This window comes from Calidris pugnax, unplaced genomic scaffold (assembly GCF_001431845.1).
Source record: "Calidris pugnax isolate Ruff unplaced genomic scaffold, ASM143184v1 scaffold132, whole genome shotgun sequence".
Lineage (NCBI taxonomy): Eukaryota > Metazoa > Chordata > Aves > Charadriiformes > Scolopacidae > Calidris > Calidris pugnax.
In genome coordinates this window covers 708677-723050 of record NW_015090910.1, presented here as the reverse complement: position 1 = coordinate 723050, position 14374 = coordinate 708677, and the positions used below count along the sequence as shown (strand labels likewise).

At 36.3% G+C, this 14374-nt stretch overlaps 1 protein-coding gene across 1 annotated transcript in view; it reads left to right on the top strand.

The window, feature by feature from the left end:
• The window catches only part of MEI4 (meiotic double-stranded break formation protein 4), a 110285-nt gene that overhangs the window by 79344 nt on the left and 16567 nt on the right, over window positions 1–14374 (top strand). Inside the window, exon 5 of the mRNA XM_014949325.1 lies at window positions 4855–4986. Coding sequence (XP_014804811.1) covers window positions 4855–4986 — 132 coding nt within the window. The remainder of the gene's footprint in view (window positions 1–4854; window positions 4987–14374) is intronic.

Here is a 14374-nt window from a genome sequence, read left to right as displayed (position 1 = left end):
GTAGTAATTGCAATGTTTATAAAGACATATTGAAAAATCCTTTTTTCAAGTTTTGCTTTTCTCTGAATTGAATACAGAAATAAATATGTAGAATTCAGAATTAGCAGTAGAAATTGTATAACTAATTCTTCATGTGCAGTGTACCAGATATCTCCCAGGGACACTTTATGCTTCACTTTTAATCATCACTGTTTACTCAAGTAGTGATTGAAATATCAAGATTATAGGTTTAAAATAAAATTACCATTAATTATAAGGCTGTCATCTGGAAGGAGTGGCAAACTGTATGAATTTTGGTTCCAGGAGGGTGCTTAAATCCCTCCAATATAAAAACATTAGGAATTTTGTTGTATCTAACCTTCCTAACTGTCAAAAAGCATTTGTGGAGACAGACACCAGTGCAACCATAGTATTTGACACGACTTTCCCTTTGCCATCCTCACCTACAAAACTGTCAGGAGCTGTCAAGGAGGACAAAGCACTGGGAGAAACACCTTAAAAAAGTGAACAAAGAGAGAAATGGCTGCGGATGCCTCATCTTCAAAAGTAATCCCAGCCTTCTGCAGAGCAAATTAAATAACTGAAAAAAAACTTTGAGAATTGGAAAAGAGATAATTATCTCTACATTAGGTGTAAAGGAAGAAAAACAGCAGCCGAATTGCTTGCTGTAACTGTTGAGTCCTATTGTTTGAGATGTTTCTAATTATAAAGCACTGGAAGCTATAGGAACCAGCAAAGATGTGCTCAGAGCTCTTCTGCTTGGATTCAGTTGCCTAAAGCTGTGCACTTTGCAGAGAATTTTTGACCTGAAACTCCATATTGACACGAGTGTCACAAGGACCAAAAAAAACCTATCGTTTGAGGTTTGAAAGGTCAAATAAAAGGACATATTACTTAAAATATAAACCCGTTTAAATCAAAGAACTACAAATAAAAGTAGCTTTTTGAATTTCCCTTTTTAATTTTTTTCCTTCCCCTCAATGTTTGGAGAGCAGCTTGGAATTCTGCACACAGCTCTCAGACACAGTCTTTGGGAAGGAGCCTTCTGAAAATACCTAGAAGGAGCCTGGAGTCACAGCTGCCAAGGGTGAAGCATGAACACTCTGAGGTTCTGACAGCTGCTCAAAGGCTTGTCCCTGCACCTTCTGCTGGCGTGGTGTTCCACCCCTCTGGGGCTGCCACAGAAAAGCTTGTGAGGATCCTGTGTCTAATTCTGGTACAGATGAGCTGTTGCTCTGATGTTGCAAAATCTATGATAGTCACCGCTCATCTATGGAGCGAGGACTTTGATTGTCACCAATTTTTGAGTAGTCACCGCTCATCTATGGAGCGAGGACTTAGATTGTCACCAATTTTTGAGTCATGAAATCATGGAATGGTCGGGGTTGGAAGGGACCTCTGGAGACCATCCAGTCCAACCCCCTGCCAGAGCAGGGTCACCCAGAGCAGGTCCCACAGGAACGTGTCCAGGGGGGGTTGGAATGTCTCCAGAGAAGGAGACTCCCCCACCTCTCTGGGCAGCCTCTGCCAGGGCTCTGCCACCCTCACAGGAAAGAAGTTCCCCCTCATGTTTAGATGGAACTTTTTATGTTCAAGTTTGTGCCCATTTTCTCTTGTCGTCTCCCTGGGCACCACTGAGAAAGGACTGGCCCCATCCTCCTGACACTCACCCTTTAAGTATTTATAGGTGTTGATGAGATGCCCCCTCAGTCTCGAAGATCCTGGCCTCCACCCTGGGTTCAGAACAGAGATCTGTGTCTGTTTCTTGGACCTCTTGTCCAAGATGATGATTGTACAGGATTCTTCAGGATTCTAAAGTTGAGTTCTGTAGGGTGCTCAGAAGAGCCTGTTTTCTTGCACTTTTGCTCTTCAACAAATACCTCATCCATCTGCCCCACCGTGCTCAATCTCTTTCCAGCAAGAGATGGTCAACAGGGACTTTACTGCCTGTTCCCATTTTTCTCTCTTATGTTCCATCTAAACGTCTTGACGTAGAATTTTGCAAATGCTCAAATATTACTGTTGAAGTATTTAGCAGAAAAGCAAATGCAAGAATTCTGGGTAGTAGTTTAATGCCTTTGCCGGATGTTGATGTGAGAAAGGATTCCCAATTCTTCATGCTAAGAACAAGCTGAAATGTAGTACAGTGAACAGCAGAGAGAGAGAAATGTTTGCCTCTCATTGGCAATTATATTATAAAATACATGAAATGTGGTTGTGCAATTGAAAAAATACACATTAGTCAGAACCATGGGTTTGAATCTTTTCTTATCTGAGATATGATTTGTACAATTCATTAATTACTGAAAATGTCTGGAGGAGAGTAATCATAAACTTACTCTGGTTTTAATACATGCACCAGTGTGTGTTTAAAGCATTCTCCAACCAGTTGTGGGTGACAATAAATTCCCCCGTTTATAGTCTGCAGTATCTTTTGTCAGGACGGTACTTAACTCCTCAGTTCACAAGAGTCTTGTCTGCTCAAGGACAAAGAAGTTTTAAAAATAGTAATTCACGTCACTGGTGGTTCCCAAGTATAAAACCAGTGGGCTTCAGTTTTCCTAAATTAATAGAGTCCCAAGGGGAATATCACGGCTTTTGATACATGGGTGCATTTTCACCTGCCAAAGAATTTTGCTTATATAGTGAAAGACCAGTTTGTTCATATGAATATTAAAATGCATCCCCAGGATTTTATGGTCTAGTAAGAGTCAATGCGTGAATCTCTTGACTGTTGAATTAAATTTTCACCACAATCTGTTGTCTCTACGTAGAGAGCTATTTAAGTCAAATGGAAATCAAAATCCATTGTCTTGTAAATCACTGCAGTCTAAAGCAATCACCAAATTGACTGATTCTCATTTACTTCAGGGAAGTGGATCATAGGAGGGACCAGGCAGGAATGAATGAAAGACTATGTTTTATCTGCCTCTTTTGTCCACCTTCCCTCCTCAGCTGATACACATTGTGCACTAAAGCTACAATTATTCAACAGTTACAGGATGAACTGAGCAGCATCTATTTTTTTTTTCACCATTAGAGCAAAAAAAGTGAAATTCACAGTTTCCAACCTGCCTGTAATACTGTTTTGTCAGCACCATCCCCTTTCCTAAAAACAGATGCTGGCATTGCCTGGTTTTATCCAAATAATTAACTAGTATTCAGAGTATTACAGATTATTTCCACTAGGAAGAGGGGAGAAAAAAAAAAAAGGATAGGCCTTTGCTCTTTTCTTGATTTACAAATTAAATCAATGGGAGGGGCCTTAGCACAAGAATATGGTAGGAAATATATATCAAAAGCTCTTTCTTTCTTTCTCTCTTCTGCCAAAGACTTTTTATCTTGGTTTCCTGGGGAAACAAGGCTCATACAAGTGCACTGTTTGTTTTGCTCATCACTATTTTCCTCTTGTAGGAACTTTTGAAACCAATAACCAGTTTGAAATCACTTGGAAGGAAGTAGAAGGTCAAAAATACTTTCCGATGGGCTTTAACATTGGTGGTTGAGTGAAGGAGAGATGGAATTAGTATGTTTGAGGCAAGCAGATCATTGATGTTATATATTCATTTTATCAAAAGCTGGGTGGACAATCCACATGGCGTTGCTGGCATCTTGAACTCTGGGAAGGAGCAGAAATCAGGGAGGAGGATGAGGAAGAGGGTTAGGGACAGATAACGCAGCTCCTGAACAGGGAACCAGGCTCCATTACTTTCTTGTTTCAGTTCATATGTTTTTTTACAATCTCATTTTGTGTTTACCTGAAAATCCCTGAAGAGCATAGATTTTGTTTCATCTATACCATTAAGCAAGCCCAGGGGATTAAAAGGTTTCTGTTCCTTTTTTAACTTTTGATAGATTGGAGCGGTGAAGATAGGCTTTTATCTTTAATGAAACTCCATCCTGTTTGAAGTATTATCAGTGTGAATGTTTCCAGCGTTTAATTAGCAATACATGAGCCTTGCTTTGAAACACAAAGTCTTACTTCCGTTTACTATTTACAGATTTATTACTTATGTGCTATAAACTTGTTCTGTGTGTATTTAATGTCTTTTATAGTTTTCTATTTATATTTGTTTTGGGATTACATGCTGAAGTGAGATGATTAGCATCAAAGGTTTATTAAAGTTTGATTGTTGTGACTGTGAATAGGAGATTGTCTCATAATAAATCCATAAATTCCCTTAATAAATCCGTGCTGTTAATTGGATGTGGTGGTCTGCTTTGGACTGGTTAAGACGTGGAAAGTCTTTTTAGACATGCAAATTTGGGCCAGAGTATCCTTTTGTTGGTCAAAAATACTCATTTACAAAGAGATAGTGAATATTAATGTTGTAGGAGTATACACTGATATGAAAACATAAATTATAGTAATTATATTTCACGTAATGTTGTAGGAGTATACACTGATATGAAAATATAGTAATTATATTTCATGCGTATTCCTTTTTTCTTTCCAAGAACTCCAGTACATCTGGATATAGAAATGGTAATTTCTTTTAGTAGTGTTTTACAAAATAATATCGTGATATAATTCTCATGGAAGTTCACATCACTTTGCCTTGGTTACAGCAAGTTGACAATGAATTGTTTGAATTTGAAAATATAGTGTACCTTCTATCAGTTAGCATTTAATCAAATTAATTCCAGAAAACTCCAGTGTTGCCCTTAACTTGTGTTTGAATTTCAAAGAATTGGTTTGTTCATTTGTCTGCCTGTGACAACCAGAGTTCCTGGCTCTGCAGGGTGGGTCGCCTCCTTTCTGTGACAGCAGCTGGGCACGATGGTATTTTTTGGGGGGTGAAAAACAACAGAGACATGTTTTGAAAAATTAAATTGACTGTTCTTTCTCTTCAGTTTCAGGCATTGCACGCTGTGTCGCACACACTGGGCTTGCTGGCAAGGAACAAGGTGCTAAGAAATTCTTTAATATCTCTTCTACTCCCTGAAGTCCGTCAGTTTGCGGAGCGGCTGTTGGAAGCTCACCAGGTACTGTCATCTTTTCATCTTTTCTTTGATAGAAGGGCCAAAAAGTGGTGTTGGAGAGTGTTTTGTCTGTACGTATTTGTTTCCTAAAATGTAATAACTGGATCATTGTCTGGAATATGCAGGTTTAAGAACCCAGGCAATGCTGGCACCGCGCTTAAACAGCAAATTCAAAAAAAAGAGGTATAACATGAAAGAAAATTTCCTTATGGACAAAACTTAAATTATCAGACTGTATAGTAAATAGACTGCATAGGCTTTAAGATCATGGTATATAATTTGGAAAATACTTTAAATAATTAGTTAAAACAATTATTGCAACATATAAATTGGCTGCGCAGGAAGTACAACTTCAGTATCCAGCTGGACCCACAAAGAATTGTGTTCATCTCTATTTAGATCTAATAAAACTGGACAGAATGATGAATTATCTTCTTTCAGAACTAGATTTCATGTTTCATGTTATAATATTAATTTTCATGATGCAAAAGTTATCCGACACTTAAGCTTGTGTTTAGTTTGTTGCAATGAGTAGGAGATGAAGAGCAGAATAGAGTGGGAATAATCTCATCCTGCTTTAGCCCATGCCCACCTCCCCATAAAGAAATGGAAACCTTCATTTGTACCTCCTGGACCGACTGAAGAAAGTTGTATCTAATACTGCAGGGAAGGTGCCTGTGGAGTGGGAGACAATTTCTGAGAGAACAGAGACTTGTATTCATTTATTGAAAAGAAAAAATAAATAAGTCTTTTGATTTTATATATTTATTCTGTTTCTTCATATTTAGCATATGTGGACTAAAATTCAGGACAGTAAAATGCATTTGTTACTTGAACTTTTCAGCTTCAGGACCAAATCCTTTTTCAGGTTAAGTCTGTTACCTACAGCTCTCCATCTGCCTCATTTTAATTACTTTGCATTTGTTATTGCTGTAAATCTTAGCCATTATCAGTCCAGAGTACAAATTTTTCAGACTTTCTACTACCAAGAGCCTCAAAATGCCTCCCAACTTTACAGATGAGGAAATGTGTGTTTAATATTATGCAACAGGAAACACGGAAAGATTTTATGATAAAGCATGTAGGAAGGTTCCCTTTAACACTTTATTTTCAACAACCATTTCTGTTCACTCAGAGAAACAATTTAATTCTCCAGTGATCAAGAATTTAGAGCCATCTTTATGTAAGGAGACTTCCCTGCTCTGCTTGTGCTTCCTCCCACTAAGTTGTGACTCTGCCTTCTGCTATTGAAATGTTGTAGATCCTCTCTTTTCTATTCTTTTTCTTTTAAAACTTATACAGTAATTATTTTTTAAATATTTTCCTCATTCAGCATTAGAAGCGTTTCTTGGAAGATTAACATGTCTTGATCAAGCAACCACAAACCATGGTCTCAAACAGGACTTTCATATATAATCTGACCAAAGCTTATGGGACTTTCTTTTCTGACTTTGTGTGGTGTTAGTCTTGGGTGAGCATTCATCTAAAAAGGACTAAAATATTTTTTGTCTTGTTTTAGAATCAAAACTAACAATACGGTATCAGTTTGAAATACACCAAATGACAGCTTTAAAAATATTTCTTCATAAACACTTAAATTAGAATTCACAAAAGGATAATACTTTATATAAATGAAACTTCATTAGCTGACAAGTATCCTAATCCTGTTTTGTTATTTAAGCAAAACTACTAATTGCAAAAGGATTTTGGGGACTCTGAATATTAATTAGTTGTGGTTAGGGGTGTGCAAATACCTGTTTTCTTTATGTTTTGTTTTGTTGTTTGTTTCTTTTTTGTTGTTGTTCTCACAGAAGAGAAATAAAGAAATCACCTGAGGCATGTACTCAGGTTAGCTTGCAATTAACTCTTAAACATTTGGTGAAAAACAGAAATTGAAAACATAGCTTATTCATCCAAGCAAATGTCTATGGGGTTTTTTTTGTATAATTATAATTTTTTTTAGAAGTTGAAGATGTTTTCCAACATTGACTTGAAGTGAAAACAAAATCCTGTTTAATTTTTCTAAGTGAATCCTCTGGATATCTCAACATTTTTATTTTAACTTCCTCATTAAGACTTGAGCTAAGCTACAAATAATTTGTGAAGTGTTTGCATTCCAGAATATGCAACTTAAAATTCAGTTATCTCGTTAATAGGAAGCATGCTTAGCACAGGTCATGGAGGTTTGTGGATACATCCTTTGATAAATATTGAAAAGTTTTCACTTTAAAATTCTGACTGATTTTAGGGAGTTTGTATCCGTGTACTCTTGGAACAAACTTATCTGTCTGTGACCCACGGTTTTGAAGAGCTATCTATGCCCCTGGCTTTACAAGTTAAAAAAACAGATTGACTGTGGGAGAGTGTATCTAATGAACTACACCAGAAAAGTACAGAGATTACTTTGTGTATTTTTACGTTTTTCCCTTATTGGCTAAATCCATTAATCCTAGAATATGACAAATTACTGTGAAATATATGAATAATAGAATTTTGTTTAATATTTTGGACCAATATTCCCATGTGTTAATATAGAAAATAAAAGTAACTAAGGAGTAGGTAAAACAGTCTAGTTATCCTGATTTTTTTCCCCCAGTTCAGATGAGTTGTATGGCAGTAAACTCTCCAGCAAGTTAGTAGTTTGCTTTAATTCATCTAAGAATTTCAGCATGTACTTAAAGTGAAGCTCACCCTCCAGCGTTTTGCTCACACCAGGCAAAAGTATATTAATATAAACTCAATTGGATCCCTTAATTTTTATTGATGTTGGATATGTACTTTTCATTTTTATCTGCAATTGGAACCTTTCACGCTTCATAAATACAGTTTATAAGAATACAGTAACTGAACCTTATCTTCCTATGGAATAGAAATCTTCTGTTCCCCGATTGGATTCCTACTGCAAAGCAGATACAATTTTAAGATACAAGATTTCTGAATGATACTGTGGATGATGGATTATTTTTCAAATGTTGAGCTCCTCACCGTGATGGCAGATCTTCCTTTATGATAACTGTCTCAAAGATAGAGGACCAGAAACGGAAAGTGCATGTTGTTTCCGTGCCCATTTCTAACCCTCCAGGTGTTAATTCCAAGAATTCTGAAAAAGAAAACTAAAAACCAGAAAATAGTTTGGAAAATAGAAAAAGGCAGGCATACTGTGTGGTATTTGAGAGGCAGTAATTGCTGATACATAGCTTGCCTAGCATTACGTTTTTATATCATGTTACTTTCTGTACACTAATTTTCCATTTTTAAAACTTTAAAATATTTCTATCACAAAAACTATACACTGAATAGCATTGGGTTCTTTTTTTTAATCAAAATACCAAGTTATATGTAATTCTTAATATTCTATGTAAGCATTAAGTCCAAATCCAAATGTGAGTGCTCACGTTTCTCCTGAAATGAGTGGTGCAGTTAGACTTTGACGTAGGATATGGGGTGGGATTCATCCTGTTTAATTTCGTTGTATGTAGTAGACACTGTCTGTTTCTTGTAGAAGTCAACCAAGCAGCTAAGGTTAAATAAATAATTTGCCAACGTGAAGATAGATGGTCATGCAAGCCTTTGTTGAATGTCACCTAAATTTTTGATCATCAGGCTCGTTACAACAGAATAGCTTGGACTCAAATGAGCCAAAGAAGTTGGATGCTAGAGCCCCTCTGCTGTGAGGACAGGCTGAGAGGGTTGGGGTTGTTCAGCCTGGAGAAGAGAAGTCTCCAGGAGACCTTAGAGCCCCTTCCAGTCCCTAAAGGGCCTTCAGGAGAGATGGGGAGGGAACCATAGGACAAGGGGGAACAGTTTTAAACCAAGAGGGGAGATTTCGGTTAGATATTAGGAAGAACTTCTTTGGTGTGAGGGTGGTGAGAGCCTGGCCCAGGTTGGCCAGAGAAGCTGTGGCTGCCCCATCCCTGGAGGGGTTCAAGGCCAGGCTGGATGGGGCTTGGAGCAACCTGGGCTGGTGGGAGGTGTCCCTGCCCAGGGCAGGGGGTTGGTACCCACCACATGCTCTATTCCAAATGCAAGCCTGTCTGCTGTGATATAGAGTTCTTTAACTAAAGCTTCTCTTTCAAAGAAGTCTACTTGGTTTATTCAGTATGTCCAGTCTCTTCAGCCAGAAGTTCATATACATTGTAGCAGAACTTTTATATGGGTTAGAAAAAAAACATACTATTTTTCTCAAGTATGGTAGAAAAATGGCTATAATCATTAATTAGAAAAATATACCTGAAAATATTACGCAACTAGAAAAGCTAAATGCATTTTGCAGTCCAATATTGTTCAAGGTACTAAACTGGCTCTCCAGTGTATTTTGCTTTTTGTATTTTCTACTGTTGTCTTTTACTAATGCCTCAGATGACTAATACTTCATCCAGGTAAAAGCAAAGAGATTAGTGCCATGTAGACCTCAGTAAAAGAATGAAACTTGCATCTGGACATCTGTACGTCCTTTTTAAGGTGTTGTTTATTTCATTATTATGCTGAAGGTGCAGATTGTAACCTGTTTCAAATTGTGAGTGGTTCAAGGTGCTGCAAAACAGTGCCCTGGGTAAGCATAGCATTATTTTTTTATTCCATGGGGCTGCTGATGGAAAAAGGAAATAATGGCTGGATAGAATAATCAGTAGGTCTGCATTTTTGTCTCATAGATACATACCTAGTTTGGAAATAATTACTTGTGAAAAGAGAAATCTCTGCCCTGAAAGGTGGGAGTGAAAGAATGGGTTGAGATTTGGTAGATATGATGCATACCTGCTTTTGCTGCCTGTGTCATCCCCTATTAGAGATCAGATTTTATGGTGCACATGTGTCAGACAGAACTGGAAGAAGACAAATGGTTCAGGTGGTTTCTCTCTTCCCTCTCATACCATCATAAAACGAAGGAGTTTGGGGTTATCTTTATGGAGCTAAAAGGCAGCAGGGCTTTGCACTCAGGTGCTTGGCAAAATTGAAGGTGACACGTAATCAGAAAACTCAGGTGTGTTTGGGAATAGAAGCAGGAAATATCGATTACGTGAGGAGAACTCTGTGTTGCTGCCAGCCAGACAATTATTACTTTTAATATTGATGAATCGTCTCATTCATGGAAACCTAAGACTGAAAAAGGAAAAATGCTTAATGACAGAAATCAATATATCCTACCTCAACAAGCAAATAAGTTATATTCCTAGAAATCTTGTTTCAAATTGTGCAAAAAGTCTAGGCTGTAAAAAAAAAACAACAACCAAACCACAAATGAAATTATTATAAATAAATGACCTGTTGGAATTCTAGGCACAGTTAAACTTTCATTGCACTTCTTTTTTTATCTCAGTTGATGCTGCATTTACTCCTTTATTCTCAGTGTTAATTCTGTCCTTTTCCAGTTGCTTTCTTTACAGCTCAGTCAATGCTTTTTTGTGCTCGAAAGCAGAATGGGAATAAGGAAGATGCATCTGATTTTGGTGGCAGATGTGGTATATCTGCTAATTTGGAAGCCCATTTGATTATTACTTAATCTGTGTCTCCAAATAGGTAGTTGTAATGCTCCTGTTTCTTCACAGAGTGTTCTCACTCACTGACAGTGATTTGCAAAATGGAACGATGTTACAGAAAATTAAGCACCGCTTCCTTAATGCTTATGGATATTGGTGTTTTCTCTGTGAATTAGCATAAATACCATATGTGTGCTCTTAAAAGTTCAATTTACAGACAAGGTAAATTTTTTTTCACACGTTTACCTTCTGGTTTTCTTTTTTTTTCTTTTGGAGGATTGTTTAAAGTCTCTGTTACAATGTACTTTTAACGCAGCTTCACTGAGCACTTTTGGGGATACATTATAAATGCACGGTTCCCATGTCAGTGGCTTTGCAGCTTATTTTCTGCTTTAGTATTTCATATCTTCATAAAATGGAAAGGGAAGAGTATATATCTGTATATTATATATATCTATGTATTTTTTGTATATACATATCTCTATAAAGATAGAGAAAACAGTGATTTTAAGAGAGGTCCTGGAAACTGGGAGGAAAATGCACCTGAGGACTGGATGGTACCATTGATCCAGACCTTACTGAGTTAGTATATATCTGTATATTATATATATCTATGCATTTTTTTATATATACATATCTCTATAAAGACAGAGAAAACAGTGATTTTAAGAGACGTCCTGGAAACTGGGTGGAAAATACACCTGAGGACTGGATGGCACCATTGATCCAGACCTTACTGAGTCGAGCACATTTACAGTGGTGCTATACATACCTATAAGGATCTGAAGAATTAGTAGTTTAAAGTTTAATCTGAATAATGAGTAGTTTAAAGCTGTGTTCACTTGACTAGCGTTCCAAACAATATGTACTGTCCTGGGTTGGTTTATGCTAATGAAAAAATAAATACTATTCAAGAGCCTTTTTACTCATTTTGAAATATTTCTATTTATCATAAGAGCTGTTCTTCAAAATGCTTTTTAGCATACATTTCCATTTCAGCACATATAAGTTCCTTGCAAACAATTTTAAAAACATTTGAAAGTTAAATTGTATTATTGATTCATTGATTCTGAGGTCAGAGGGAGTCATTTAGTCCCAACTCCTTTCTGTACAGGTGATTATTTTTTTTTTTTCCAGAATCTCTGAAATCTTACTGATTCTGTTCATTTTTTACAATTATTATTCTCCTCCTTCAATAATTGCTTATGATTTTTGGTTTCGCTGTCTGAATTTTATTGTCTCGAAGTAAGTAATATTTTAAGGAGGAAAAAAAAAAAGCCCTGATCAAGGTGGATAGAATATGCTGAAATAGTAGAGGAGCTGCATAAAGCTCTATAGTGCTATATGTAGAGTTATAAAGTGAGCTAGATAAATTATGAATGAAGCGTAAGCAATTGTCCAAGTAATTAGTTTTATGTTGAATCAACTTGAATTAATAGTATAAACTAGATACTGATTTGGTATTTATTAAAATATTTGTTTGAGGAAGAAATCCAAGTCTGTTGGAATCACTAGAAGACTCTGTTTTTCAGTCAAACTGCATTAAACCTTTGGTTTTATAATAACATTACACTGTTGCTGAGTTTGGGTACTTTTAAAATAATAGAATAAGTATTTTAAAAAAACTTAAAATCTTTTTACATAAGTATAATTGAGTTTCCTTTTATCTAGGGATTTATAACTTTTTCTTCTACTTCCCAGTATCCTTACTTTGTGTCAGAAATATTTATTCTGACCCTAGGCAAGGCCTGATTTCATCATTTTTTGTTGTTTAGGGAACAAACTCTTAATGCTCCCTGCGCTTACCACCGATGTCTGCTTTGGTCCTCTCTCCTACCTGATGCTCTGAAATAGAGCTCTCTTTATCTGTCTCCTTCTTCACAGGGAGAACCACATTTAACAGACCTGAAATACTCTTATTTGTGTTTTCAAACTTCTTCTTAATGGCCACTTCTATTATGATTCTCTTGAGAAAGCCGCAGTTACGATAATATGTATTCAGGAATAAATACAAATGTGGTTTAAAGAGAGAACAAACCTTCATAGTGTAAGTTGTCTGTATTATTTGTGATTTTTTTCATGTCGTGCATTTTCCCTCTCTTATTCCTCTTGTTTGAAAACTTTTACATCTTAAGATACTCAAAGAAGAAATAGAGTGGAGATTTTTGGGGGTTTATCAGGATGAAAGCAATAAGGTATTTGAGATTTGCTCCAGCAATTAAGAAGGAATAAGACTGAAGAGGGTTGGAACGGGGAAGAAATTTTCTGTTTTTAATGCAAGCCCCCAAAAGATACAGATAAAATAAGCTGTGCTAAACATAGCAAAGATGAAAAATACATTGCATAGTTGCCATGGTAAAGCTTTTGTTCTTTCTGGTGACAGGAGAAGCAACAGGCAAAGCTTTTCTGCCTGACCTTGGTGTCCCCCCCAGTCTTGGGTCCGGTGGGACCCCCCCAGGCCTGTGGGCAACAGACCCCAAGGACCCTTTGCTGACTTGACCCCTTGGCACATCTTTTGTCACCCTGAGGTGCTTCTTAATTGATTCTCCTGCCAGAAAAGCAAGGGCATATGAACCAAAGCAGGGCATTTTAATTACCCTTGCCTTAAAGGGACTTTACTGTCACTTTTGCAGATAGAAGAAATTCTGCCAGCATAGCAGATAACGTTCCTTTTAACTCTACATATAGCACTGCCTCCACCCTGAAGAGCTCCAATTTTCATTTGTTTTGTTGTCTTTAAAGATATATTCCTCATGCACGCTTCATTCTACTAAGCAGTGTAATATTAGGAAAGAAAATAACTTTTTTTTTTCTTCTCAATCAGTATCAATATACAGCTCTGAATTCCCTGTGAGGGGCTGAGGACGGTTTACATGGCAGAAGTGATGGCTCCCAATGAATTTCTACAAGAGCAGGAAATGGTACAGCATAAACACAGCAAATTTTATTGTAATCTCTGCACAAGGCAGTGACTTATTTATTTTTAATTAGTAGTTTAAAGTTTAACCTGAATAATTAGTAGTTTAAAGCTGTGTTCACTTGACTAGCGTTCCAAACAATATGTACTGTCCTGGGTTGGTTTATGCTAATGAAAAAATAAATACTATTCAAGAGCCTTTTTACTCATTTTGAAATATTTCTATTTATCATAAGAGCTGTTCTTCAAAATGCTTTTTAGCATACATTTCCATTTCAGCACATATAAGTTCCTTGCAAACAATTTTAAAAACATTTGAAAGTTAAATTGTATTATTGATTCATTGATTCTGAGGTCAGAGGGAGTCATTTAGTCCCAACTCCTTTCTGTACAGGTGATTATTTTTTTTTTTTCCAGAATCTCTGAAATCTTACTGATTCTGTTCATTTTTTACAATTATTATTCTCCTCCTTCAATAATTGCTTATGATTTTTGGTTTCGCTGTCTGAATTTTATTGTCTCGAAGTAAGTAATATTTTAAGGAGGAAAAAAAAAAAGCCCTGATCAAGGTGGATAGAATATGCTGAAATAGTAGAGGAGCTGCATAAAGCTCTATAGTGCTATATGTAGAGTTATAAAGTGAGCTAGATAAATTATGAATGAAGCGTAAGCAATTGTCCAAGTAATTAGTTTTATGTTGAATCAACTTGAATTAATAGTATAAACTAGATACTGATTTGGTATTTATTAAAATATTTGTTTGAGGAAGAAATCCAAGTCTGTTGGAATCACTAGAAGACTCTGTTTTTCAGTCAAACTGCATTAAACCTTTGGTTTTATAATAACATTACACTGTTGCTGAGTTTGGGTACTTTTAAAATAATAGAATAAGTATTTTAAAAAAACTTAAAATCTTTTTACATAAGTATAATTGAGTTTCCTTTTATCTAGGGATTTATAACTTTTTCTTCTACTTCCCAGTATCCTTACTTTGTGT